The sequence below is a fragment of the Podarcis cretensis genome, assembly GCF_951804945.1.
Source record: "Podarcis cretensis genome assembly, chromosome: 15".
Taxonomy (NCBI): domain Eukaryota; kingdom Metazoa; phylum Chordata; class Lepidosauria; order Squamata; family Lacertidae; genus Podarcis; species Podarcis cretensis.
In genome coordinates, this window is record NC_137185.1 from 2,678,499 (window position 1) to 2,703,219 (window position 24,721).

A 24,721-nucleotide genomic window follows, 5' to 3' on the forward strand; every position below is an offset into this window, starting at 1 on the left:
AAGAATTCGGGTGTTGAAACCCTGAGAGAGGAGAGTCTTCTCAGAATAATTGCCACTTTGCTCCACATCTCTGTTTTCAGACCCAATTCAAGGTGCTGTTTTTAATCCGTATAGCAGGGGTAAGGGAGCCTCACGCCTGGGGGCCAGACCCTCTCTCTCTCTGGCAGGCTTCCCTGCCCCCACCAGCGCTGCTTCACAGCCTCCTTGAGTGTCTTTGCCTGGCTGGGATTGGGCCCTTGAACTCTGACCCTGCCTCTTCGCTTGGCTGGACGGAGGGTGGAGAGGGGCGGGCGAGTGCAATCTAGTAGTAGGCTAGTAGAGTAGAAACTAGCCTACTCTACGAAAGTTAAAATTTACATGCATCTCGGGTGAGACAGACGGAGCAGATCTCTTGCGCCTTCTGCAGATCTGAAGGCCATCTAGGTTGGCAGACATGGAAGGAAACTCTCCTTCAAATGCTCGGGGCATGAGCCATGGAGGGGAGGTTTGGTGCCAGGAGGTCCATTACCAAGACCAGACGGGATGCAACAGGGAAAGAGTGGGGCGGGAGGCAATGGACGTTTGTCCAGTTCTGGGCACCACAGCTTAAAAAGGATGTCGACAAGCTGTGCGGAGGAGGGCAACCAAGATGATCAAGGGTCTGGAAACCCAGCCTGATGAGGAATGGTTGAGGGAGCTGGGGTTGTTTAGCAAGGAAAAGAGGAGACTGAGAAGAGACAGGAGAGCCATAATAATAATAATAATAATAAATTTATTATTTATACCCCACCCATCTGGCTGGGTTTCCACAGCCACTCTGGGTGGCTTCCAATAAAATATTAAAATACAGTGGTCTGTTAAACATTAAAAGCTTCTCTAAACAGGGCTGCCTTCAGATGTCTTCTTAAAGTCCGGTAGTTGTTGTCCTCTTCGACATCTGGTGGGAGGGCATTCCACAGGGTGGGCGCCACTACCGAGAAGGCCCTCTGCCTGGTTCCCTGTAACTTGGCCTCTCACAGGGAGGGAGCTGCCTGAAGGCCCTTGGCACTGGACCTCAGTGTCCGGCCTGAACGATGGGGGTGGAGACGCTCCTTCAGGTCTACTGGACTGAGGCCATTTGGGGCTTTAAAGGTCAGCACCAAAACTTTGAATTGTGCTCGGAAACGTATCTAAAGGGCTGTTACATGGAGGATATTTTCTCCTGCTCTGGAGGGTAGGACTCGAACCAATAGCTTCAAGTTGCAAGAAAGGAGATTCCGACTAACCATTCAGAAAAAGTTTCCGACAGTTAAGGGCTGTTTGATGGTGGAGCAGACTCTCTCAGAAGGCGGTGGACTTTCCTTCCTTGGAGATTTCTAAGCGGAGGTTGGATGGCCATCTGCCATGGATGCTTAAATTGAGATTCCTGCATTGCAAGGGATTGAACTAGATGGGCCTTGGAAAGTCTTACAGTTCTGTGATTCTGTGACATTGCTGGGAGCAAGGGCAGAGACACAGTGACCCCGGGCATCTGATAACAGGACTCTTCTTCCCACCCCCAGAGCTTCTCCATTGTTTCTGCTTAATCTAAAAGATTGCGGAGGAGGAGGAGGAGGTCTGTGAATGGAATTTACAAGGTTGTGACTCGTAGGAGGCAGGAGGTCCACATGCCAGAACAAACCCTTTTCCCCATACCAGGATGGTTCAGTGGCAAACCACCACGGCTGTTGTGTCTGGCCTCGGCCTAACGTTTCCTGCCCAACCGTTGCCTTTATTATTATTATTATTATTAAAAGTTAAAGCACACTCCCCCCCCCCAGGCAGTTCCGTGAGCAGATATACTACTAGGTTCTTTTAAATCCACCTGGGTGTTGATGGTGAAGTAGAGAGAGATCAAGAGCTACTGAAAGAGGGGCAGTGTGGTATAGTGGGTAGAGTGCTGGACTAGGACCTGGGAGACCAGGGTTCAAATCCCCGCAGGGTTGTTGTGGGGCATTGAATGAGGAGAGGGAGAACCATGCAGGCCACCTTGAGCTCCTTGGAGAAAAAGGCGGGATATAAGTGTACAGTGGTACCTCAGGTTACATGCGCTTCAGGTTACAGACTCTGCTAACCCAGAAATAGTACCTCGGGTTAAGAACTTTGCTTCAGGATGAGAACAGAAATTGCGTGGCAGCAGCGGGAGGCCCCATTAGCTATAGTGGTGCTTCAGGTTAAGAACAGTTTCAGTTTAAGAACAGACCTCCAGAACGAATTAAGTACTTAACCTGAGCTACCACTGTAAACCTCCAGGGAAGGAGAGACCACTGTATAAGCAGAGGTTGGATGGTCAGGGGTGCTTTAGTTGAGAGGCCTGCATTGCAGGGGGGTCATACTAGAACCTGCCAGCGGGTTGGAGTGGATGACCCTCTATGATTCTATTCAGTTGGCTATCATTGCGCGAACTCCCAAACAGCAACCATCCTGGAGCACTTTAGGGTGACCCACTTGTGACTGAATGGCCATTCATTGTGGAAGAATTCCATACATCCAGGCAGGGGCCACCCCCCCCCCAAAGGCCACCAACCTATCCTCTGTTATCAGTGGTTCAATGCATTCTTTAAGAACTTCTTGCCTTCGGAGGAGTTGGCCTGTTGCCTCTCAGTGCGAGTTCCTGTTCCAGGCTTGCTAACATCCATTCAGGAGGCATGTGCAGAGCGGAAAGTTGTTCAGGGGTGGCTGGAGACTCCTTGAAAAGTGTGTGTGTGTGGAGATTTATCATACTCTTCCAACTTGAAAGGACACCTTTCCAGGTATAAAAGCGAAGGGCCCCTCCAGTTTAAATCCAGGAGCGGGGATGAACAAAGTGTGGTTCGGCTGCCTGGCCCTGCTCTGCATTCTGGGTGACCTTCGGAGGTTGAAACTGTGGCTTCGGCTGGGTGAAAAGCCCCATTAGGCTCTAATAAACTAGGGCATCCCCCAGCCCTCTTCCAATCAGCAATTTGTTAATGACATTTCATTGACAGGAGCGTTTGGCCAGAGGGTTAGGCCAGGGTGAAATCAATTTGTCTGTGGTTTAGGTGGCAGTGCCTGCGGAAAATAAAATGAAGTTGTGGAACAGCACAGAAGATGTGGGGAGATGGGACTCCATCCTCAATGTCAGGTTTCTGAAATAACCGCGTATTTTGTATCATTTATTTTCAAAGTTAACAACTTTTGATTATTTGATCTTTCAAATAATACAGGGGCAAAGCCTTTGTTTTAATTAGAAGTTGACGGTCCGATTATATGATTTTAGCAGGAATGATATAAAGGACTTGGGAATAACTGACTGTTAATTGGTGAAAGGAGGAAAAGTAAAGTTACCTTATATTAAGACAATTTACAGGACAAAAATTTTGCTGAAATGGATAATTGACCTAGAATACAAAAAAGGGAGGTGTGAGGAGGTCAAGGAAATACGCTAATGAAAGATTAGTAAAGAGGAGATCTGATGTATTTTTCTTTGCGTTTTTGTTTTTGTTTAATGGGTTTTATTTTTCTGTTTCTTTTATATTGTGATGTGTTGTTTTGTTTTTGTTTAATGTGGTATTTTTACTTTTTCTTTCTGTAACCTTTAAAATTTTAATAAATATTATTTAAAAAAAAGAAGAAGAAGTTGACAGTCCGTTAATAATATTGGGCGTGCAAAATAACCCTTTCCTTCTAGGTAACATGTTGCTCTCCCAGCCCCTTCCAGTTCTATGATTCAGTGTGTGTACGTGAGCGAGAGACAAGAGTCCCAGCACTTTGAGTATCAGTCCCACTTTAGAGGAGCGTGCTTGATTCCCCCAAACCCCATCCCCTCATTCCTTTGGCCAGGGCGGGGTCTGATCCGTCGTCCGCTCGGGGTTTCCCGCTGCAGTTTTTCCTCCACTGGAGCCGCCGCACTCCACTCTTCCTGCCTCCCTAAACCGTAGCAAAGCCTGATGTCTGTGGGTTCTGCCCCGCTGGCTGGGTGTGGATAATGATTAATCTCCTGGTGCGGAAGCTGCTTCCTTGACAGGTGAAGGAAAAAGAAAGGAAGAGAGACAGGTTTAACCTCCAACCCAGCCTGGCTAATTGTTTTTCTCGGGCAAGAATCAAAAACCCAAGACTTTGCCAGCAAGGCCTAGGTTTCCTAGAAAGGAGACTGACAGCGGTATTGCGAAGCAGGCGTGGGGAACCGGATCCATTCCTGCAGGCCAAATCCTTACCTGCACACCCCCCCACAGGCAGAGTTTGACAGGTGGCTGGTCCACCCACTTGTCCATTGCCTAATGTCAGGTGACACTCCCCCCCCCTCTTTTTTTGCACATGCAAGCAGAAAAGGTGGGTGTGTTTGCAACACTTCCTTAGTCTGCTGGTGATCTGCAGACATCAGGCGTAGGGGAAGTGGATCTGGCTTAACCCAAACAATGGTGTGGGCCAACTGAGAAGGTCTGATGGGCTTAATCCAGCCCACAGGATGCAGGCTCCCCGCACCCCCAATTACCTTGGAGGCTGAAACGGGTTGTGCCAAGGTATTTCTTCCACCAAGCTGTCAGAGTGTGGTATCATCTAGAGTTGCTGCCTGTGTATGTATTTTTTTTTTAAAAAAAAAACCCCACTTAAGAGCATTTAATATAACTAGAAAGTGCTGTGGAGTGGCAGGTTTCTAGAGCAGGGAAAGAGAGATCGAGATCTGGGGTCCAAACTCCGTAGAGCCAGCTCTCTGAGCCTTAAGCCCTACCTTGCAAGGTTGTTCTTGGGATAGGAAATGTAGATATATACAGTGGTACCTTCAGTGGCGTAGCGTGGGGTGTGCAGGGGGGGCCAGCCGCACCAGGCGCAACACCTGGGGGTTAGGGTTACGGGGCGCAAATCCATGGGTTAGGGGGCACAAATCCACAGGTTAGGGGGCGCAAATTACTTGCCTTGCCCCGGTGCTGACAACCCATGCTACGCCACTGGGTACCTTGGGTTAAGTACTTAATTCGTTCCGGAGGTCCGTTCTTAACCTGAAGCACCACTTTAGCTAATGGGGCCTCCCGCTGCTGCTCGAGCACGATTTCTGTTCTCATCCTGAAGCAAAGTTCTTAACCCGAGGTATTATTTCTGGGTTAGCGGAGTCTGTAACCTGAAGCGTATGTAACCCGAGGTACCACTGTATATGAGAGAGAATTCCCTTGGCTTTATAGCTCAGTGCTACTGGTAGAACACCTGCTTTGATTGTAGAAGTTCTCAGCTTCAATCCCCAGACTCTCCCAAGAAAATCCTTCTAGAACTCCTCTGAAGCTGCTGCCGGCCAGTGTGGACTGGGGAGCCACTGGCGCGGCACCCAAATGCTGGCCCTCGATACCTCTCTGTCTCACCCTTAGGACTCTTCCTTGGCTGCACCAGTCCCTGGCCACGCTCTGCACTCTCCTTGGGAGCTGGAGCGTGTCCTCAAATGCCTTGACTGGAGTGTGGCCCACCGCCCAAAGATCAGACCCCCTTTCCCCCTGGTCCCCCCAACACCACGTAGGTTTTCCACAAAGGGGGTGATGCCCTTTGGCTGAAAAAGACTCCCCACCTCCCATCTGGAGTGGACGAGCCTGAGCCAGGTGGGCCCTGGTGCGACATAGACTCAGATAATTGTAGAGTTGGAAGGGGGAGCCCAAGGATCATCTACTCCAACCCCCCTGCAATACAGGAATCTCAGCTAAAATATCCATGACGGATGACATGGTCTGAAGCAGCACTCTAGGTCCCAGTGTTTCTACAAAGGAGATTCCTGCTTGCTGGAGGCGACTGGTGAGTGAGTGGCTGTTTCACTAAACTGAATGAAAAAGCCTCAAAGTCGTCTTAAGACTTAATCTGGAGCAAGCAAGGCCTACCGGCTGTCCGTGCCCACAAAGCTCCCACATCCCTCCTTAAGGCCACGATCCTAAATTGTGGGGTAAAGCCCCACTGAAAACAGAGGGGCGGGATTTACTTCCAAGTCGATGTGCTCAGGAACACACAGTGTGTGAAATCTGCACCCCCTGGTGGGCTTTGCACAGATCTGGGCAGTTTAGATTTCGGGGCCTTTTCTTTCCATGGAAATCCCCCTTCTGATTGGGGTCTCCCTTGACCGACCTGAAGCGCACACAGCTGTGTGGGGCTTTGCCAGCGCAATGAGCCAACCAGCCAGCACGCTTTCTGGCTAACCAGCAGAGAGGGGTTGGTGAATCAGAGGTTCAGAAGCAGCATGGAAAAGTGGGCAGGGGGGAAACAGTTTGGGGGTCATTGCCATGTCCTGCAGGGCCATTTCCAATAAGTTCTCCCCCAGAGGCAGTGAGCTTCTGAATACCAGTTGCTGGAAACCACAGGATGGGAGAGCATGGCTGTTGCGCTCACGTTCTGTTTTGGGGCGTCTGGTTGGCCGCTGCAAGAACAGGATGATGGACAAGATGTGCTCCGTCCTGATCCAGCCGGCTCTGTGCTTAGATGGACTGCCTCACGCCGGGATATCTTGGATTTCCTCCTTGCCTTGTGTTGCATTCCCATTCAAGTGTTTCCTTGTATTTTGTTGAGGGCTGGTTTGGCAGGGGCCGTGACACAGTTAGGAGAGCATCTGCTTTGCATGCAGAAGGTCTCAGGTTCAGTCCTCAGTGGCATCTCCAGGTGTTGCTGGGAGAGAGACCCTGCCAGAAGCCTTGGAGTGTTGCTGCCAGTCAGTGCAGGCAGTACTGAGCTGGATGCACCCAATGGCCTGGCTCTGTAGAAGGCAACTTCCTTTGTTACTGTTCCATTCCTCCCTTTATTCAGAACCACGAGGACTGAAATCTTAACATTATTTTTGCAGAGAAGGAGCCGCAGCTTAGTGGTGTCCCAGCTCAGAAGGTCAGAGGTTCAATCCCCAATGGGCAGCTCTTGGTAGGGTAGGATTCGCATGCCGATTCCCACCAGCAGAAACTTTTCTCAAGGACTTGTGCAAGTGAGCTTCCCCTCTGCTGCCCCCACAACCCCCCTGCGTTCCCCCAAATTGGGGTGCTTGAGAGAACCCAAGGAGAGGTTCTGTCTGGCGAGTTCTCCTGCTTGCCCTGATGGAACAATTGTTTTAGTGTGACGTTGAGCTCCTTCCTTAGGGTTCTGTGTTTGGGGCAAACCAGTGTTTAGAGTTGCATCTCTGAGTTGCTGTCCTCATTCCTGCTTCCGACGGCTGCTTGCGGTGTCATTGCAAACCATAACATGGGGAGCTGTGAATTTCCGGGATTGACTAGGGAACTTCTGCGGCAAATCCTGCCATTCTAGGGTTCTTCACCTCTTTTGCAATGTAAGGAAATGCTCAAGGACTTGGAAATAAAAGAGTTTCAAGCCGATGAAAACTCGCATGATGCTGTTAACATTTCTTTGGTCCCTCTAACTGATTGACAGAAAATCATAACGTGGGCAGAAGAAAGTGCCTTTGTGACGAAAGGAACCTGCTTCCACCTTTTTGCAGCAGTGAGCGCACAAGTCTTTGCAGGCACCGCTCAGAATTTATTCATGTAGAAAAGTATTTCTAAACCGCCAACTCATTTAGGGAAAAGATTGTCGCTTGGTAGTAGAATGCCTCCTTCGCATAGGAAGGTCCCAGGTTCAGTTCCTGGCTGCCAGTCAGTGCAGACAGTGCTGAGCTGAGAGGGCAGCTTCCTGCCTTTTCCTGAGAAATGTGGTGATGTGCAGTGAAATCATTAAAACATCATTAAATAGTTAAATGCAGAGCAAATGGCCAATTTTGTCACTTTCGTAGTTTATGACAGAGCAAGCGCAGGGGTAGAATGCTCACTGGCTGCTTTGCAGGAGGGGGCGGAAAACCGGGAGGAGATGTAATGGAGTATCCTAAAAGGGGCATGGCTGGCTGGCTGGTGCACTGCTGCTGGTGGTCCACATTATTTATATAATCTTCTACCTGTTACTTTTTGCTCAATTAAATCTCTTCAGACTAACCAGCTCAGAGCCTTGAAATGAGTCCTTTTCCTTCTCTCTCCCCAGCAACATTTATTTATTTGAAGTCCACCAGGTCATGTGATCCTACCTGCCTCTCAAGGGTTTTTATTTTTATTTTTATTTTTTGAGTAAAGATTTGGAGCCTTTGCAGATAAGAGCCAGGCAATCACTGGCGATTCTTATCTGGCAACAATGGCATTAACCTCAGTAAGGTTTTTACCCAGCTGGAGAAATCTCTTTCTCTCCTCCAAGCCTGCCCTACCATGCTCAGGCATCCAGGCACCACTGTCAGCACCCCCGGCAACCCAGCAGCATTCCTTCCTGGGGTAGGGCCCCCACCTCCCTTGTTTGCAGCTTCCTTGTGGAAGAATATCTTCCCTGTGCAGTACAGTCACCTATACCGGGATCTCTACCACACATCACAGTAAAGCCCCCATGTTCCGAGGCAGTATACCTCTGAATTCCAGGCACTGGCAGATGAATAACAGAACTGAGATTTTATGCTTTGTTGTGGGTGGGTGGGTGTTGGCTGCCCCCTGTTTGAAACAGGAGATGTGGTCTAAATGGACCTTTTTTCTTCTGATCCAAGAGGGCTTTCCAGGTCACAGACATCTCTGCACAAAACCATGGCGGGGAAGTTAGAGCATTGTGTCATTGTCTTCAGAATCTTGGCTTTCTCTTCAAAGAGGAAATGGAGCCGGGGCAAGTTTCTAGTCCTCAGGAGTTGCAAAGAAATGCTAGAAAGGGTGGGGCAGTATTGCCACAAGCAGTGAAACCTTCAGAGGCTGAATCAGGTTTCCAGGGAACAAGGAGCACAGCTGCTGTGACAAGTTTATATCTTTCCGGATGAAGCTCAGAAAGAGAAGAGTTGTGATTTTTATAATTTACTCAGGTTTCTGATATGGAATTTGCTTCTACAAAGGTCAGTGGCGGCCACAAACTGTGCTGGCTCGAAAAGGAGGTTAGCTCGTTCCATGGATGGTAAGGCTATCAATGGCCACAAGGCAGAATGGCTGTATTTTCCCTCCACCGTCGGAGGCAGTTGGCAGCATCTTGTTGGCCACTGTGAGAACTATTTACATCACCACACTGCCCTCACTCTCCATTAGGCCTCACTTGCCATCAGTGATGGCAACATGTAGCCCTAGCTGGCTTGGTTACAATGAGGCCAGGATGCTGGCCTGGATGGGGCCCCCTTGGGCCTGATTCAGTGGCCAGGCTCTTCTGGAGTCCATTTATATCTCGCTGCCCTCGCTTTCCATTTGACTTCACTTGCCGCCAGTGATGACGGGTTGCAGCTGAATCCGGTTAGCCACTGTGAGAGCTGGATGCTGGGCCTCCTTTGGCCTGATCCAGCAGCCAGGCTCTCTTCCGATGTTCTTGCATTCAGGTTCCAGCCTGTCGGATCAGCGGCGAGGCCCAGAGGGCAGGCATCTCTGGAGGCCGTAGGAATGAGAGATCTGGAGGGGGCGATACCAATTGCAAACACAAACCGGCCCAGCGACTGCACAGAAAGAGAGAGAGAGAGTCGGTTCCGTCTTCTCCCACCTGGGAGCGTTCTTCATACCTGCCTGGGGAGACGGCAGGCCCAGGGCAGCAAGATTAGCCACATCGCCCAGGTGTTGGCTCTCTGACTCACCCCTCTGCAAACAGACACACGGCTCCAGGCAACGGCACAGTGGCTTCTCATGGCTGGAGTGTCTCTTCGGCACGCAAAGTCCGAGGGCCACCTGGCGGCTCCCTCCCCTCGGAGCCGGCACTGCCCGGAGGTTGAGAAGGCCGAGCCGAGCGGTAAAGTCCAGGAGATAATGGCCCCTCTGCTATATACTTTTTCACGTGGCGCATAGTTAAACTATGGAACTCCCCGTCACAGGAGGTAGTGACGTGCCACCAGCCGAGATGGCTTTATTGTTATTTAGCATTTATTTGATTTATATACCACCCTTTATCAAAAGATCCATGCGCCGTGTACAATAGTAAAAACATTTTACGGAGCGTAATAATATAAACAAAGCATAATAATAGGCAGCATATCTGTTGTGCAGGCATCTCCCGCTTCCGCCCCCCCCCCGGGACTCTTGTCTGTCCAGCAAGCCTATGATCTCAGTGGAAACTGCTGTTGCATCTTTGCTGAAACGCTCCTATCTGCCTCTTCCTCCCCCCGAAAACGCTGCCTCGGTCTTCGATAAGTCTGTTATTTGTTCCTCCCTGCCTTTCCGTTTCTGGCTTTCTCTTCTTCTTATTTCCTCTCTTTGTTCTCGTCATTCTGTCTCTTTTCACTTCTTGCTTTTTGCCCTGGCCCCCCGCTTTCTGGAAATTCGCTCCAAAGCCCATAGCTGAGCAAGGGGGGGGGGGTCGATTTGTGCTCCTTGGGGTTGGCGGTCCTTCCCACGCCCCTCTTTTTGTGGGTGGGCTGAGTCTCCCCTCGCCAGCCCTTCATAAATTGTTCAGTTCAGCTCCACAGAAACCAACCAGAGCGCAAGGCATCCATCAGCACCAGTGAACTGTGGAACTCCCTCCCACATGAACCAGCAATGGCCACCAACATGGGCACCTTTAAAAGAGGATTAGAGAGATGCCCTACCCCTGTTAAGACCCTGGGAAAAGCATTCCCTGTTGTCCATTCACCGTGTTTAGCACTGCTATGGGGAGAATCAAATCGGCCAATTTGGGTTTCTCTCCATCTCTTATTCCCCCCCCCCCATCTTTCAAGTCACTTCTCCCCATTTCTTTCTCAGTTTGCATGGCTCTCTTTTACATCCTCGTGAAAAGTCACCCGTGCTACTGCCCGGATTTCTCCTTGTTGTTGTTGTTGTTGAGTCGTTTAGTCATGTCCGACTCTTCGTGACCCCCTGGGCCAGAGCACGCCAGGCACTCCTGTCTTCCACTGCCTCCCGCAGTATGGTCAAACTCATGCTGGTAGCTTCAAGAACACTGTCCCACCATCTCGTCCTCTGTCGTCCCCTTCTCCTTGTGCCCTCCATCTTTCCCAACATCAGGGTCTTTTCCAGGGAGTCTTCTCTTCTCATGAGGTGGCCAAAGTCTTGGAGCCTCAGCTTCAGGATCTGTCCTTCCAGTGAGCACTCAGGGCTGATTTCCTTCAGAATGGAGAGGTTTGATCTTCTTGCAGTCCATGGGACTCTCAAGAGTCTCCTCCAGCACCAGAATTCAAAAGCATCCATTCTTCGGCGATCAGCCTTCTTGATGGTCCAGCTCTCACTTCCATACATCACTACTGGGAAAACCATAGCTTTAACTATACGGACCTTTATCTACTTTGTAACACTTCATATATTTCTCCTTACAAAACTTCTTGTAGTCCTACTAGCATAATTTGTTGGTTACAATTGCTCTTCAAATAGTTCATATACTTCTTCCAATCTTCTGTAAATCTCTGGTCCCGCAGGTTTCGAATCCTTCCTGTCATTTTGTCCAATTCTGCATAGTTCATTAATTTTGTCTGCCGTTCTTCTTCCGTCGGAATTTCTTCTTGCTTGCATTTCTGGGCTAACAATACTCTTGCCTCCGTGGAGGTTTTTAACCAGCGTTTGGATGGCCATCTGTCTTGGGCGCTTTAGATGAGAGTCCTGGATTGCAGGGGGTTAGAATGGATGACCTTTGGGGGTCCCTTCCAACTCATATGATTCTGTGATTCCTAGCTGGAGATGTCTTCTGCATGCAAATCTGGGGCTCTCCCACTGTAGGATCAGACAGGGGGTGGTGAATAACAGGTTGAAGGATAGATGACCAGCACACACAAACACACACACACACACACACACACACACACACACACACACAGAATTCAGGGGGCTGGGAGAAAGGAGGGGGCTATTTTGCACCAGAAGGAGGCACAGAACAGCTCTGTGTTGCCTTACAGGCATAATAGAAGGCCAAAGACAAAGGGCTCAGTGTTTTTTTGCAGAGGGCGGGGGAAGGAAGGAGATAGTGCAGGCATTCTTTGGCTGTGGAGCCAACAGCTGCCCCCCCCCTTACACCCCCGGCTGCATTTCAGCATCTGCAGCTGCAGGGATCTGGGACTCGGTGGTTGCAGCCGGTATAAGCCGCCTCCAGCTGGCCATAGATGCGACCACCACCACTTCTGAAGACATGTCTTTGGAAGCCACAAGAGGGGAGAGCTGCTCTTGCGCTCAGATCCTGCTTCCTGGTCTCTCATGCGGGCATCTGGGTACCCACTGCGGGAACAGGATGCTAGACTAGATAGGCCACCGGCCTGATCCTGCAGGCTCGTCTTATATTCTAACGTAGAACGTGGTGCTTGTTGGCAGGATTCCCTGTCAGGGTTTTTGAATTCTTGAACCACGCTTTGTAACTTTTGCTTGTCAATGATGGAGGGGAGTCTACGTGGGGCTGCCCTTGAAGCTGTCCCAGAAACTCCAGTGCGTGCAGAATGCCGCAGCGAGGCTGCTTACAGGGTCCTTGCCATGGGATCACATTCATCCGGTACTATACCAGCTGCACTGGCTCCCGGTGGAGTACAGGGTCAGGTGCTGATTTTGACCTTTAAAGCCCTGTGCAGCCTAGGACCCACGTACCTACAGGTCCGCCTCTCCTGGTGTGCCCCGCGGAGGACCTTAAGGTCCACAAATGACAACACCTTGGAGGTCCCAAGTTGCAAGGTGGTTAGATTGGTCTCAACTAGGGCCAGGGCCTTTTCAGTACTGGCCCCAAAGTAGTGGAATGCTCTGTCACAAGAGACTAGAGCCCTGCGGGGCTTGACATCTTTCCGCAGGGCCTGCAAGATGGAGCTGTTCTGCCTGGCCTTTGGTTTGGACTCAGTCTGACCCTTATGTTTCCCTCCCCTTATGGTTTTGATCTATGGGCTACTATTGAAATGAGGCTGCATTTTAAATGATATTTTAAACTGTATTTTAAATTGTGTGGGGTTTTTTTGTAATTTTACTGGTGTTAGCCGCCCTGAACCTGGCTCTGGCCGGGGAGGGCGGGGTATAAAAAAAATATTATTATTATTATTATTACTTTATGGGGAGAATTACAGCTCAGTTTTGCATGCAGAAGGAGCCGATGGCATTTTCAGACAGGACCAGAGACGTTGTTGTCGTCCCCCCAACTAGAAACCCTGAAGAGCTGCTGCCAGTCCACGTTGACAACACTGAGCTAGATAGACACAGTAGTCTGACAATACAAGCCAGCTTTCTGCTGAAACTGGCTGCTTATCCCAGACCATGAGGACTAGAAACTTGACTTGTTTTCCAGGAAAAGGGCTGCAGCTCAGAGTTCCAGGTTCAGTCCCTGTTGCCTCTCAGCTGTACCAAAGACTCCCTGGCAATCCGCTGCCAGTCAGTGCAGGCATCCCTGCGCTCAATGGACCCACAGTCTGACTTGGAATAAGGCATCCTAACAATACTGTAGCCAGTATTGGTTTGATTCCATTTACTTTTGGAACGACTGCAGCTGTGCCCCTGCGGCCAAAAACATCCCCATGACACCAGTCCTTAAACTTGGCCCGGGACGTTGGGGTGGCCAAGTTGGCAGGCCCGTTGGCGAAGGAAGGGTCTTGAACCCAGTTCCGTTCCCCAGTTCCCCCAGTTGCATCTCTTCCCCCCTTCCCCTTCATTCCCCATGTGGAGTTTGGAAACTGACCGGGACCCTCACCAGAGCCACAAACGGAACGGATGACTCAGGCCGATGAACAAACGTCCCTGGAGGTTTGGGCAAAGCCAGATTTCCTCCTGGCCCCATCAAATACGGCAGAAGGAAGCTGGGGGCCTTCAAGAGGGAGCGACTGGCCTGGAGCAGGTTGGGCAGAAGTTTCCCCGGATGAGGTCATGGAGGGCCGGCTGGTTGGAGCTGGACCCTGATCTGCCGCCACAGCCGTTCTGCTCCCCTTTGCCAAGCCAGGAATTCCTTTGCCACCTCCAGGCTGAAAGGCTTTCCATCCACACTTGTCCAAAACGGGTTGGGGGGGGGGTGAGCAAGTGGTGATGCTCTGTGTTCTTGGCTGGTTTTTTATTTGTTTGGGAAAAGCCAGGTGCACGCAGCTGCCTAATTAATGCAAGGAGGAAAACAGCTCTCTCTCTCTCGTTTGCTCTCTGTCGTTGTTTGCTTATTTATTTACACACACACACATATTTCCCCTCCTTTTTACATTTCAGCAATGTATGCAAAACGCATCCTAAAACACTGCTCCTTGAAATCAGAAGGGGGTGAGGAGAAGGAATAGAAGCCTGAACAGGAAATCTCTTAGGTTTCATAGAATTGTAGTGTTGGCAGGGGACCCCTAGCGGTCATCTAGCCCAACCCCCGTGCGATGCAGATGGTGCTTGTTGTCCCCTTTCTGCATTTGTGTGTGTGTGTGTGTGTGTGTGTGTGTAGAGAAAGAGAAACATGGAATCATAGAGTTGGAAGGCACCCCAGCAGTCATCTAGTCCAACTCTCCGCAATATAATCATCACAGCTAGAGAACCCTTGACAGTGACTCAATAATAATAATAATAATAATAATAATAATAATAATAATAATTTATTATTTATACCCCGTCCATCTGGCTGGGCTTCCCTAGCCACTCTGGGCGGCTTCCAACAAAGTATTAAAATACCGTAATGCATCAAACATTAAAAGCTTCCCTAAACAGGGCTGCCTTCAGATGTCTTCTAAAAGTCTGGTAGCTGTTGTTCTCTTTGACATCTGGTGGGAGGGTGTTCCACAGGGCGGGTGCCACTACCGAGAAGGCCCTCTGCCTGGTTCCCTGTAACTTGACTTCTCGCAGCGAGGGAACCACCAGAAGGCCCTCGGCACTGGACCTCCATGTCCAGGCAGAACGATGGGGGTGGAGACGCTCCTTCAGGTATACAGGACCGAGTCCGTTTAGGGCTTTAAAGGTCAACACCAGCACTTTGAATTGTGCTCGGAAACGTACTGGGAGCCAATGTAGGTCTTTCAAGACCGGTGTTACATGGTCTCGGTGGCCGCTCCCAGTCACCAGTCTAGCTGATGCATTCTGGATTAGTTGCCGTTTCTGGGTCACCTTCAACAGTAGCCCCACGTAGAGCGCATGGCAGTAGTCCAGGAAGGAGATAACCAGAGCATGCACCACTCTGGCGAGTGAAATAAGGTTTGGGACTTTTTAGTCCAGAGAGAAAGTGAACAAGAGGCGACATATTTAAACTTACGGCACCTGCTCCCCCAGAAGGCAGGGGTGGCCACCATCTTGGGTGGCTTCAAATGAGGATGGGGCCAAGTCACAGAGAAGGAAAGGGCTACTGATGGTTGGGAGCCAGAATGGCTGTGCTCTGCCTCCACTATCAGAGGCAGCATCACTTCTGAATCCCTGTTGCTGGAGGGGAGAGGCCTCTTGTGCTCGAATCCTGCTTCCAGGCTCCCCAGAAGAGAGGCATTGGGCTCGGCCACTGTGAAAACACGGTGCTGGACTTAGGTGGGCTACTGGCCTGATCCAGCAGGCTTTTCATGTGCTCTTAGAACAGTGTACACTTTAAGAGCGCTCTCTATAAAATATAAACTCTTCCCCACTTTTCGCTGGGATTTTTCGGGGAGGTGGCGGCAGAATTGAGTGTGTTCCTGTCCCAGTCGATTCTCAGCACTTGGCTTTTCAGAGCTGGGGGGGGGGGGCGCCTTGTTGGGGAACTGCCTGGGAGGCTCGCTCTCTGTTTCCTTTTGGCCGGATCATTCCCTCCTCCTCGCAGTTTCTGGCAAGAGAGCGCAGCTCGCGATCTCTCCGGGTCGCAGCCTGCCCTTGCATTCCACGCAGGGTGCCTGGGGCCTTTCCGCCAGCGAGAGGCGGGCAGGCTCCCTCTGAAGGTCATCTCTGGGGTGGAGGGAAATGGCACCCGCCTGAAACAGAGCTTTTGTTCCGCCAGGCTTCGCTCCCCCAGTGGAAACGTTGGCCCGCTGCCGCCCCCCCCCCCCGGAGAGTTCACGCTCACAATTGCTGTAGTGAGCAGGTGGAGGTTGGGGTGAGAGCCAGGGAAGGGAGTAGGTGAGGGCAAGGAAGTGGATAAAACTATGCCCAGACGGAGATACCAAAAAGTGTTTCTCCCTCTCTCGTAAAACTAGAACTCATATTCCAGTGCATGGTGAAACTATGGAACTCCCTGCCACAGGAAGCAGTGGGGGTCCCCAACTTGGATGGCTTTAAGAGAATAAGTACTTGTGGGCATACAAAGAAGCTGATTGCTGGGATATTCAGGGCAGAGGGAATTGTTTTGTTGTTTGTATATTACATTTGCATGCCACCTTGTACTTCCATCGAGCTCAAGGTGGTGTATGTACATGGTTCTCCTCTTCCCCCTTTTCACCCTCGCAACAACCCTGTGTGGTAGGTTAGGCTAAGAGATGGTGACTGGTCCCAGGTCACCCACAGAGCTTCATGGTTGAGAGGGGATTTGAACGCTGGTCTCCCAGGTCCAGTGCTTTAACCACACCGGCTGCACTAAAGTCATTCTGCACCTAGTGTGTAGTTAAACTGTGGAACTCCCTACCACTGGAGGCAGTGATGGCCTTTAAAAGAGGGCAAGACAAATTCACGGAGGAGGAGAGGGCTATCGATGGCTACTAGCCATGGTGTCTGTGCTCTGCCATCGCTATTGGAGGCAGCGATGCTTCGGAATCCCAGTTGCCGGAAGCTGCAGGGGGGAGGGTGCGGCCCTGTGTTCGAATCCTGATTGCTGTTTTCCCATCAAGCCCTTATGCTCCAGGCGTTAACTGCCTTTCTCTTCCTGCTCTCCCAGGTTCCATCCCGTCGGCGAAGCGCACTGGGATCCCAGCCCCGCGGGAGCTGTCGACTGCCCCGGGCAGAGAGAAGGCGGCCCTGAGACCCAGGAAGGCTCAGCCCAGCCCCACTTCCTCCGGGGCACCGACGCCTACAAAGCACTCACGCCCGGCCCTCAAGTGCAAGAATGAGGGGGACGCCGGCGATAAGGCCACGCTGGAGTCGCAGGTCAAGGAGCTGCTGGCCGAGGCCAAGGCGAAGGACTCGGAGATCACCAAGCTGCGGAGCGAGCTGAAGAAGCACCAGGACCGGGAATGGGTGCACTGCGAGCTGGACCACCCCACAGGGGTGTCGCCAGCCGAGGCGGAGCCCCTGGTCCGCACCCTCCAGGACCAGAACCGGGCTTTCCAGAGGGAGCTGCTGAGCCTCGGGGAGGAGAACCGCCTCTTGAGAGAGAAGCTCAGCCGCCTGGAGCAGTCGCCGCTGTCAGACACCCTGAGCAGCAGCGGGGGCTGCGGAAGCAGCCTGGCCACCCCCACCACACAGGAGTCGAGCTTCGGCAGCCCCACGCAGCCCCCTGGGAACCCCCGGGCCAACGGGGGCACAGCCCCCCTGCGGAACTCGGGGTCGTCCAGCAGCGACGTCACCAAGGCCTCCCTGTCCCCGGATGCCTCGGACTTTGAGCACATCGTGGAGGCGCCCTCCAGGCCCCCGTCGTCGGGGAGCCACCCCTCCCAGGCCCCGCAGGACTCCCCCGCCGGGAGCTCCCCCAACAACGCCAGCGACCTCTCGGTGGCCTCGCTGACGGAGCGAATCCAGAGGATGGAAGAGAACCACCACTGCACGGCCGAGGAGCTGCAGGCCACGCTCCAGGAGCTCTCCGACCAGCAGCAGGTAGTGCAGGAGCTGACGGCCGAGAACGAGCGGCTGGCCGAGGAGAAGGCCCTGCTGGAGGGCTCCTTCCGGCAGCACCGCGAGAGAGCCGAGCAGCTCGGCCAGGAGAACGAGAAGCTGGCCGCCCTGCTGCAGGAAAGGCCGGCCGGCGATGACGGCAAGGCCAAGACCATCCAGGAGCTGGAGCAGCGGTGCGGGGAGCTGCAGGAGAAGGCCCAGTTTGAGCGGGAGAAGCTGCTCAACATCCAGCAGCAGCTGACCAGCAGTTTGCGCGGCCTGGAGAGGGAGCACCAGGAAGCCCAGGCAGCCACTCGGGGCCTGCGGGAGGAGGCCGAGCGACTGGGAGGCCTGCTGGAGGCAGAGAGGCAGGGCGCAGCTGGCCTGGCCAGGGCCCTGGAGGACTGCAAGGTGGCCCTGGAGGGGCTGAGGATTGAAAACGGCTCGCTCCGGGCCCAGCTGGACAGCGCCAAGCAGAAGGCGGCGGACATGGACACCGTGGGGCGGGGTGGGGACCCCGGCGCCATGCAGGAGATGCTGAAGGGAGCCCGCGGGGAGAGGGACCAGCTGGAGCTGGCCTGCACGGAGCTCAGGCAGGAGCTGCTGAAGGCGCACAGCGAGGTGAAGACCCTGCAAGGGCAGCTGGCCAAGGTAAGGATTGCTGCGGAGGGGGGAGAGCTCAGCGGAGCCTCCAGATGCAGGGGCAGTCTATCCCTAAATGTCGGCTGCTGCAGAGCAATGCCAGGGCTGCTTCCCAGAGGCTTCTGGCTGGCCGTTGTGAGAGACCTAGTGAACCTGCCGGGCTTTTCTTGCGTTGGGTCGGTGCCCCTGGCTGTTGCACCAGAAGGTTGGTGGTTCGAGCCCACCCAGGGATGTTGATGTGGGCAGGATTCTTGCATTGCAGGGGGGTTGGTCTAGATGACTCTCAAGGTCCCTTCCAGCTCTGTGAGTCCATACGGTTTATCTACATGCTGCCTTAACCCCAAGGCTCCCAAAGCCAGCGAGCAGCATTCATATGCAAGAATGCAAATGAAATATACAATAAAAGCACAATATTTTCAGCCATCGAAACAAAATTTTAGAAGCATCAAAATCTTGTAATCAGATAAGGTTTTCCTAGGCATTTCCTAGGTTTCCCTGGAGGTCGCAGAAATCTTCTTTTCTACCTTGCTTCTTTGCAGGAGTGAAGAAGTCGACTGAATCACCTTTTTGGTGTTCCTTCCCTCAGACCCTGTTAGGTCCAGACCACTCAGCATACTGGCTTTCATAGCTCATGTGCATAGAGATTTCTGCTCTCTCAGAGGGCCTAGATCTGTTGCTTTCTGGAGTTTGTCTCGGCTACGTAGCTGGACCCCATTTTCTCGTGGCAGATTTGCACTGTTTGCAAGAGGTCAGCTGCGCTGATGCTAATCGGGAAAGGAAGGAGGACTGGCTCCCGGCTCCCTGAATACTCAAAGTTCTGGGCAGCGCGTGTAGTTTGGTCCCTCTTGCCCTGTATTATATACTTGTGAGTCAGTTTCCGCACAGGGCATTTGCTGTGAAGTAGCCACGCTCTGTTCTCTCCCTCGTTGTGGAGCCATGAGCAAAACGGCTCTGTTTGGTTTCTCCCTTTCCCCCTGGCAGCTCATAAAATCTTCACTATTATGATTCAGTTAAATAGAATAATAGAATTGTAGAGTTGGAAGGTACCCAAGCATCATCTAGTCCAACCCTCTGCAATGTAGGAATATTTTGCCCAACATGGGGCTTGAACCGACAGCCCTAAGATTAAGAGCCCAACCAGATGCCTGTGGGAAGTCCAAGAGCCCTCTGCCCTCCTGTGGTTCCCAGCTACTGATATTCCAGACTGCCTGATTATGGAGGCAGAGCCAAGCCCTTAACCTCCATGAATTCACTCCCTCCTCTCTTAATGCCATCCAAGCTGGTCGCCATCGCTGCCTCCTGTGGGGGGGAGTTCCACAGTCCAACGGCACCCAGAGAGCCACGAGTTAGCCACTCCTGGTACAAACAAGATGGACACAGGCCAACCAGCGATCCGATTGAGTCCGAAGCCTCTCCTGTACATCCAAAATCTGGGCAACACACATTAACAACCTCCCTTCCCTGCAGAACTGCATCCGTTTGGACATTTAGCTGAATAACCCTTTTCACCGCAACTGGAGCAATTTCCTCCTTCCTGGTCCAGCCCTTCAGCACTTTCCCCCCTCCTGCCCCAGACAGATGGACCTCATTAGCAGCTTGGTGGTTTGTTTTTTCCCCGAGAGAAACCAGGTGCTCTCGCTGTGCTCAGGGAAAGGGGGGAAACACAATGGATGAGTGCATGTTAATTCTCTTGGCGAGTCTCGCACTCGTAACCCAAGCCTGCAATTAACCTTCGCTGCTGCCCTGCTTGGAAACCCCACCTCCCACAGTTAGGGAGCGGCCCGTGGGAAGAACTTTTGCCGGGACGGGGGGAGCTGGGATACCCTGCCAAAAGTCACCACCTGATTTATAGAGAAGTGGAAACTCTAGGTGTGTTTTTGGCCGAGGTTGGCGATGACCGTAGCAAGTGGGAAGGAGTGGGATGGCTGCTAGGCTGTATGGAAATCTGCAGAGAAGCTGATGCCTATTTAAAAATCGTTGTTTAACTGGGGTTTTAACTGCCGAAAGATTTTTTTAAAAAAACAAAAACACAGCACAGCACAGACATCCTAAGTTTCATCCTTTACTTCCACTTAGATTTGGGATTGTCACCACCTACATTCTGCTCAGAGTTGAAACTGGTGGACCCATTGACTACTGTGGGTCTTCTCAGTCCAGTCATACCTCATGTTACGTCCGCTTCATGTTACGTTCTTTCAGGTTGCGTCCCGTGGTGAAATACTGTAAAGGGTTACTTCTGGGTTTCACCGCTCGTGCATGCACAGAAGTGCAAAATGACATCACACGCTTGCGCAGAAGTGGAGAATTGCAACCTGTGCATGCGCAGATGTGCTGCTGCGGGTTGCGTTCTTTTCATGTTGCAAATAGGCCTCCGGAACGGATCCCGTTCGCAACCAGAGGTATCACTGTAATGCTATTATCCCCAGAACTGGGTGTTCTCCTGTCATCTGTTATAGTGATTTACAGATTTAGTTCAAAGCTCTCCTGATCACATTCACGAGACTCTTAGCAAGCACATTATTGCCAATCGCTGTGAGGTGCAAGCCTATCTCTTGCCAGAACTCCTCCTTCAAGGAAGCGGAGACCACGATCCAAGAAGCCAAACCCTTCCTGATGACTTCGGTATTTCCCCTGCTCTTCCTGGGACTCAGCCTTTGACAGGAAGGAGTGATGGAAAGACCACCTGCATCCCAGGGCCCTTCAGTTACCTGCCCAGAGCCCCATGGTCCCTTCCAATGCCTTGAAGGCTGTATATGGCAGTATCATTGGTGCCCACGTGAATCAGGAGGACAGTGTTGTGGTCAGTGGGCTTTATAAGACTTGGCAACTTCTTTCTCACATTGTGAGAAAACAGCACACCTCCTGGGACATCCTTTTCCCTCTGCACATGGCTGCCTCTGTCCCCTATCCTCACCACAAATCTCTTCCAAATGGTCTTCTGAGGTTGGCAACTTGCTGGTCCAGAATCGGCATTCAAGGTTTGGCATGGAAACGATTTTGCAGCTCCGCTAACAAAGCCTGGTTCCTGACAGTCCTGTTTCTGTATGTGACACTCTTCCAGAGGTTCGTCTCCTGTAATGAGCGAAGAACTTCCTTTTATCTGTCTCAAATCTTCCAACATTCAGCTTCATTGGATGCCCAGGAGTTCTGGTGTTGCAAGAGATTATTGCGGCCAGGCTATCCGTCCCTGTCCAGGAGGTGGCTAGACCCCCCAAATAAGACAGCAAACGCAGTTTATTGGGACAGGCATCATGGATATGGTCCTTTTGAATTATTTTTTATTTATTTAAATGGAAGCTGGTGGTCTCTGGGGAATTAAACACCATGTGCTCTCCACCTGCACTTATCGGTGGCACCTTAGCATCGCACAGGGCTATAACAGAATCATTGTAGAGTTGGAAGAGACCCAAAGGGTCATCTAGTCCAGCCCCCTGCGATGCAGGGATCCTGGTGCGATTTCTCACCCTTTTCTTTCCCTCCGTCCAGACTGAGAAGGAGCGTGCTCAGCTGAAGGAGACCTGCGACCGTCAGGCGGACCAGCTCAGCCGAACCAACCTCAAGCTCCAGGAGAAGACGTCGGAGAACGAGGCCGAGTTCAAGAACCTGAAGGAGACCATCTTTGAGCTGGAAGACCAGGTGGAGCAACACCGGGCGCTCAAACTGCACGACAACCAGATCATCAGCGACTTGGAGAGTAGGTGGAACGGGGGGGGGGGGGAGGTTTTAGGACAGTATGTAGAGAGAAATTGCAAGCAGGTTATGGAGTTGGCAGGGATTGCTTGAGATTCCCGCCCTCCAATAAAGAAATAATTATCAATTTAGTGCTGCCTATTTGGGAAGGGGGACGCGGGTGGCGCTGTGGGTAAAAGCCTCAGCGCCTAGGACTTGCCGATCGAAAGGTCAGCGGTTCGAATCCCCGTGGCGGGGTGCGCTCCTGTCGCTCGGTCCCAGCGCCTGCCAACCTAGCAGTTCGAAAGCACCCCCGGGTGCAAGTAGATAAATAGGGACCGCTTACTAGCGGGAAGGTAAACGGCGCTCCATGTGCTGCGCTGGCTCGCCAGATGCAGCTTGTCATGCTGGCCACGTGACCCGGAAGTGTCTGCGGACAGCGCTGGCTCCTGGCCTTTAGAGTGAGATGAGTGCACAACCCTAGAGTCTGTCAAGACTGGCCCGTACGGGCAGGGGTACCTTTACCTATTTGGGAAGGAAGCAGGAGGAGGCACAGCATACCTTTCTCTCTCCGCAACAACAAGTGAAGGATGTCGTCAGGCTGCTGTCACAAGCAACAAATATCTGATAAGATGAATGAGGGGGGCTGAAGCCTTTTGTAGGGGCAGAAACAGGTTCCAAAAATTGCTGCTGGTGGTGTAGTGGTGAGAATGTCAGACTAGGACAACCAGGGTTCAAATCCCCTCTTGGACATGAAGCTCAGTGGGTGTGACTCTGGGCCAGTCACTGCCCCTCTCAGCCCAGGCCTACCTCACAGGGTTGTTGCTGGGGGTTATATGAGGAGGGGGAGAACAATGCACACGTCGCCTTGAGCTCATCGGAGAAAATTGGTGGGATATAAAGGCAATAAAATAATAAGATGATAGCTGAATTGGGGCCAACCTGCATGTGAGATCGCCACCTGCTGGCGAAGCTGTTTTGCAAGCTGAGACAGAAGCAAATTAGCTAGGTTAGGGCTACGATCACTTAACTGGGGTGTAAGCCCCACTGTATACAGTAAGACTCAACTTTTGAGTAAATGTAGGGTTGTGCTGCCAAAGGTGTTCTGGGCATCAGCAGGTTTTTTAGTGTTTGGACTCTGAAGAAGGGTATTTTATTCCATGCTGTGCATTCTTTTAAAACTGCAAGCCGTTTTGGGGCCAGAAATCTGTGGCAGTGTGTGTTGATTATATTGAGTTAAATGGGCCCAGAGGTGTGGCTCGAGATAAGGTCACTTCCCTGTGTTACCTTGGTAGTGTCTTCGGTGCCCTCCCTCTCTGTCCTATCTCAGTAGACTCTTCCTACCTTCCCTGTTCCCAGGTAATCTACTGAAAATGGAAGTCCAGAAGACGGATTTGGAAAGGCAGCTGAAGACCCTGAACAAACAGATGAAGGTAAGAAGGGAGCTTGGTGGCAGGACACCTGCCTTGCGTGCAGAAGGTTCCGAGTTCAGTCCTTGACAGCATCCCCAGGTGGGGCTGGAAGGACCCCTCACTCAGAACCACGTGGACTGGAACCCCGACAGGTGTCCATCCGACCTCTGCTTAAAAGCCTCCAGCTTTAGAACAAACTCAGGCATCACCAATACCGCTGTCACATTTCCAAAGCTTAGCACCTGCTAAGAACACTTCTGTTTCAACAAGCCTGCCCAAACGAAAGTCAACGTAATTTTAATCTGTTTTAGCGTTTTAACTTTTGTATGTTTTAAAGTTGGGCGGTGAATTTGTCTCGATTTTAATGCTTTATCTTTTTCAAACCCCTTTGAGGCTTTTTTAAAAAAACAATCAAGCGGTGTTTGAATGTCATTAAATGAATAAGTAAGAGGAGGGTCTCTGCCCGAAGGAGCTTACAATCTAAGAAGAGGCTCCAAACCGGGGGGGGGGTGTCCTTCTGCAGCCTCCCTCCCACGCAAAGTGAGAGCGACTGTCTTGTTGTGCCGGCGTCCACGAGAACTGATGCCAACCGCCCTCCGACCTCCCTGCGGTGCTGGCCGCTTTGTCGAGTTTCAACCACTTGCTTCCTCTCCTCTCCTCTCCCTCTTCCCCTCGGCCTCCAGGAGGACACGGCTGAGTGGCGCCGCTTCCAAGCCGACCTGCAAACGGCGGTGGTCGTGGCCAACGACATCAAGTGCGAGGCCCAGCAGGAGCTGCGGACGGTGAAGCGCCGGCTGCTGGAGGAGGAGGAGAAGAGCGCCCGGCTGCAGAAGGAGCTGGATGAGGCCCAGGGCGGAAGCACAAGGTGCGTGGGGCATGGGGCCAGTGGCTCTTTGTAAGGGTGGCAGGCACCCAGGGAAGTTTGCACTCCCTTTGCTGTCCATGCCTTCGCATTCTTTCTCTGTGTGTCCCCTTTTCCAAGCAGGTTCCGTTGCATTTCCTATTTTATTTTTGTATACAAAGAGCCTGTCTTCCATGTATCGCATGTCATCCGGGGCCCTTTGAGAATCGCCTTTCCCTTTGGCCAACAATGCTCTGAATTTACTTCAGTGAACCGCACCAGTTGGGGATGTTCAGGGCAGCTTTTACTCATACAGAACGAAAGTAGACTTCCCAGGCCTGTAAACTACATGGGCTTAGAGAGAGGCATCTCCTTCGCCTTTGCTTTGCCCATGCATAGAAATGAAGGGATGCGGGTGGCGCTGAGGTCTAAACCACGGAGCCTCTTGGTCTTGCTGATCGGAAGGTCGGCGGTTCGAATCCCTGCGGCGGAGTGAGCTCCCGTTGCTCTGTCCCAGCTCCTGCCAACCTAGCAGTTCAAAAGCATGCCAGTGCAAGTAGATAAATAGGTACCGCTGTGGCGGGAAGGTAAATGGAGTTTCTGTGTGCTCTGGTTTCCATCACGGTGTCCCGTTGTGCCAGAAGCTGTTTAGTCCTGCTGGCCAC

At 51.9% G+C, this 24,721-nt stretch overlaps 1 protein-coding gene across 4 annotated transcripts in view; it reads left to right on the plus strand.

Moving 5' to 3' along the window:
• Positions 1-24,721, plus strand: part of SPECC1 (sperm antigen with calponin homology and coiled-coil domains 1) — a 106,565-nt gene that overhangs the window by 39,286 nt on the left and 42,558 nt on the right. For all 4 annotated transcript variants that reach the window (XM_079955467.1, XM_079955468.1, XM_079955466.1 and 1 more), the window contains 4 exons: positions 16,621-18,143; positions 21,621-21,828; positions 23,163-23,236; positions 23,899-24,080. In XM_079955467.1, coding sequence (XP_079811593.1) covers positions 16,621-18,143; positions 21,621-21,828; positions 23,163-23,236; positions 23,899-24,080 — 1,987 coding nt within the window. The remainder of the gene's footprint in view (positions 1-16,620; positions 18,144-21,620; positions 21,829-23,162; positions 23,237-23,898; positions 24,081-24,721) is intronic.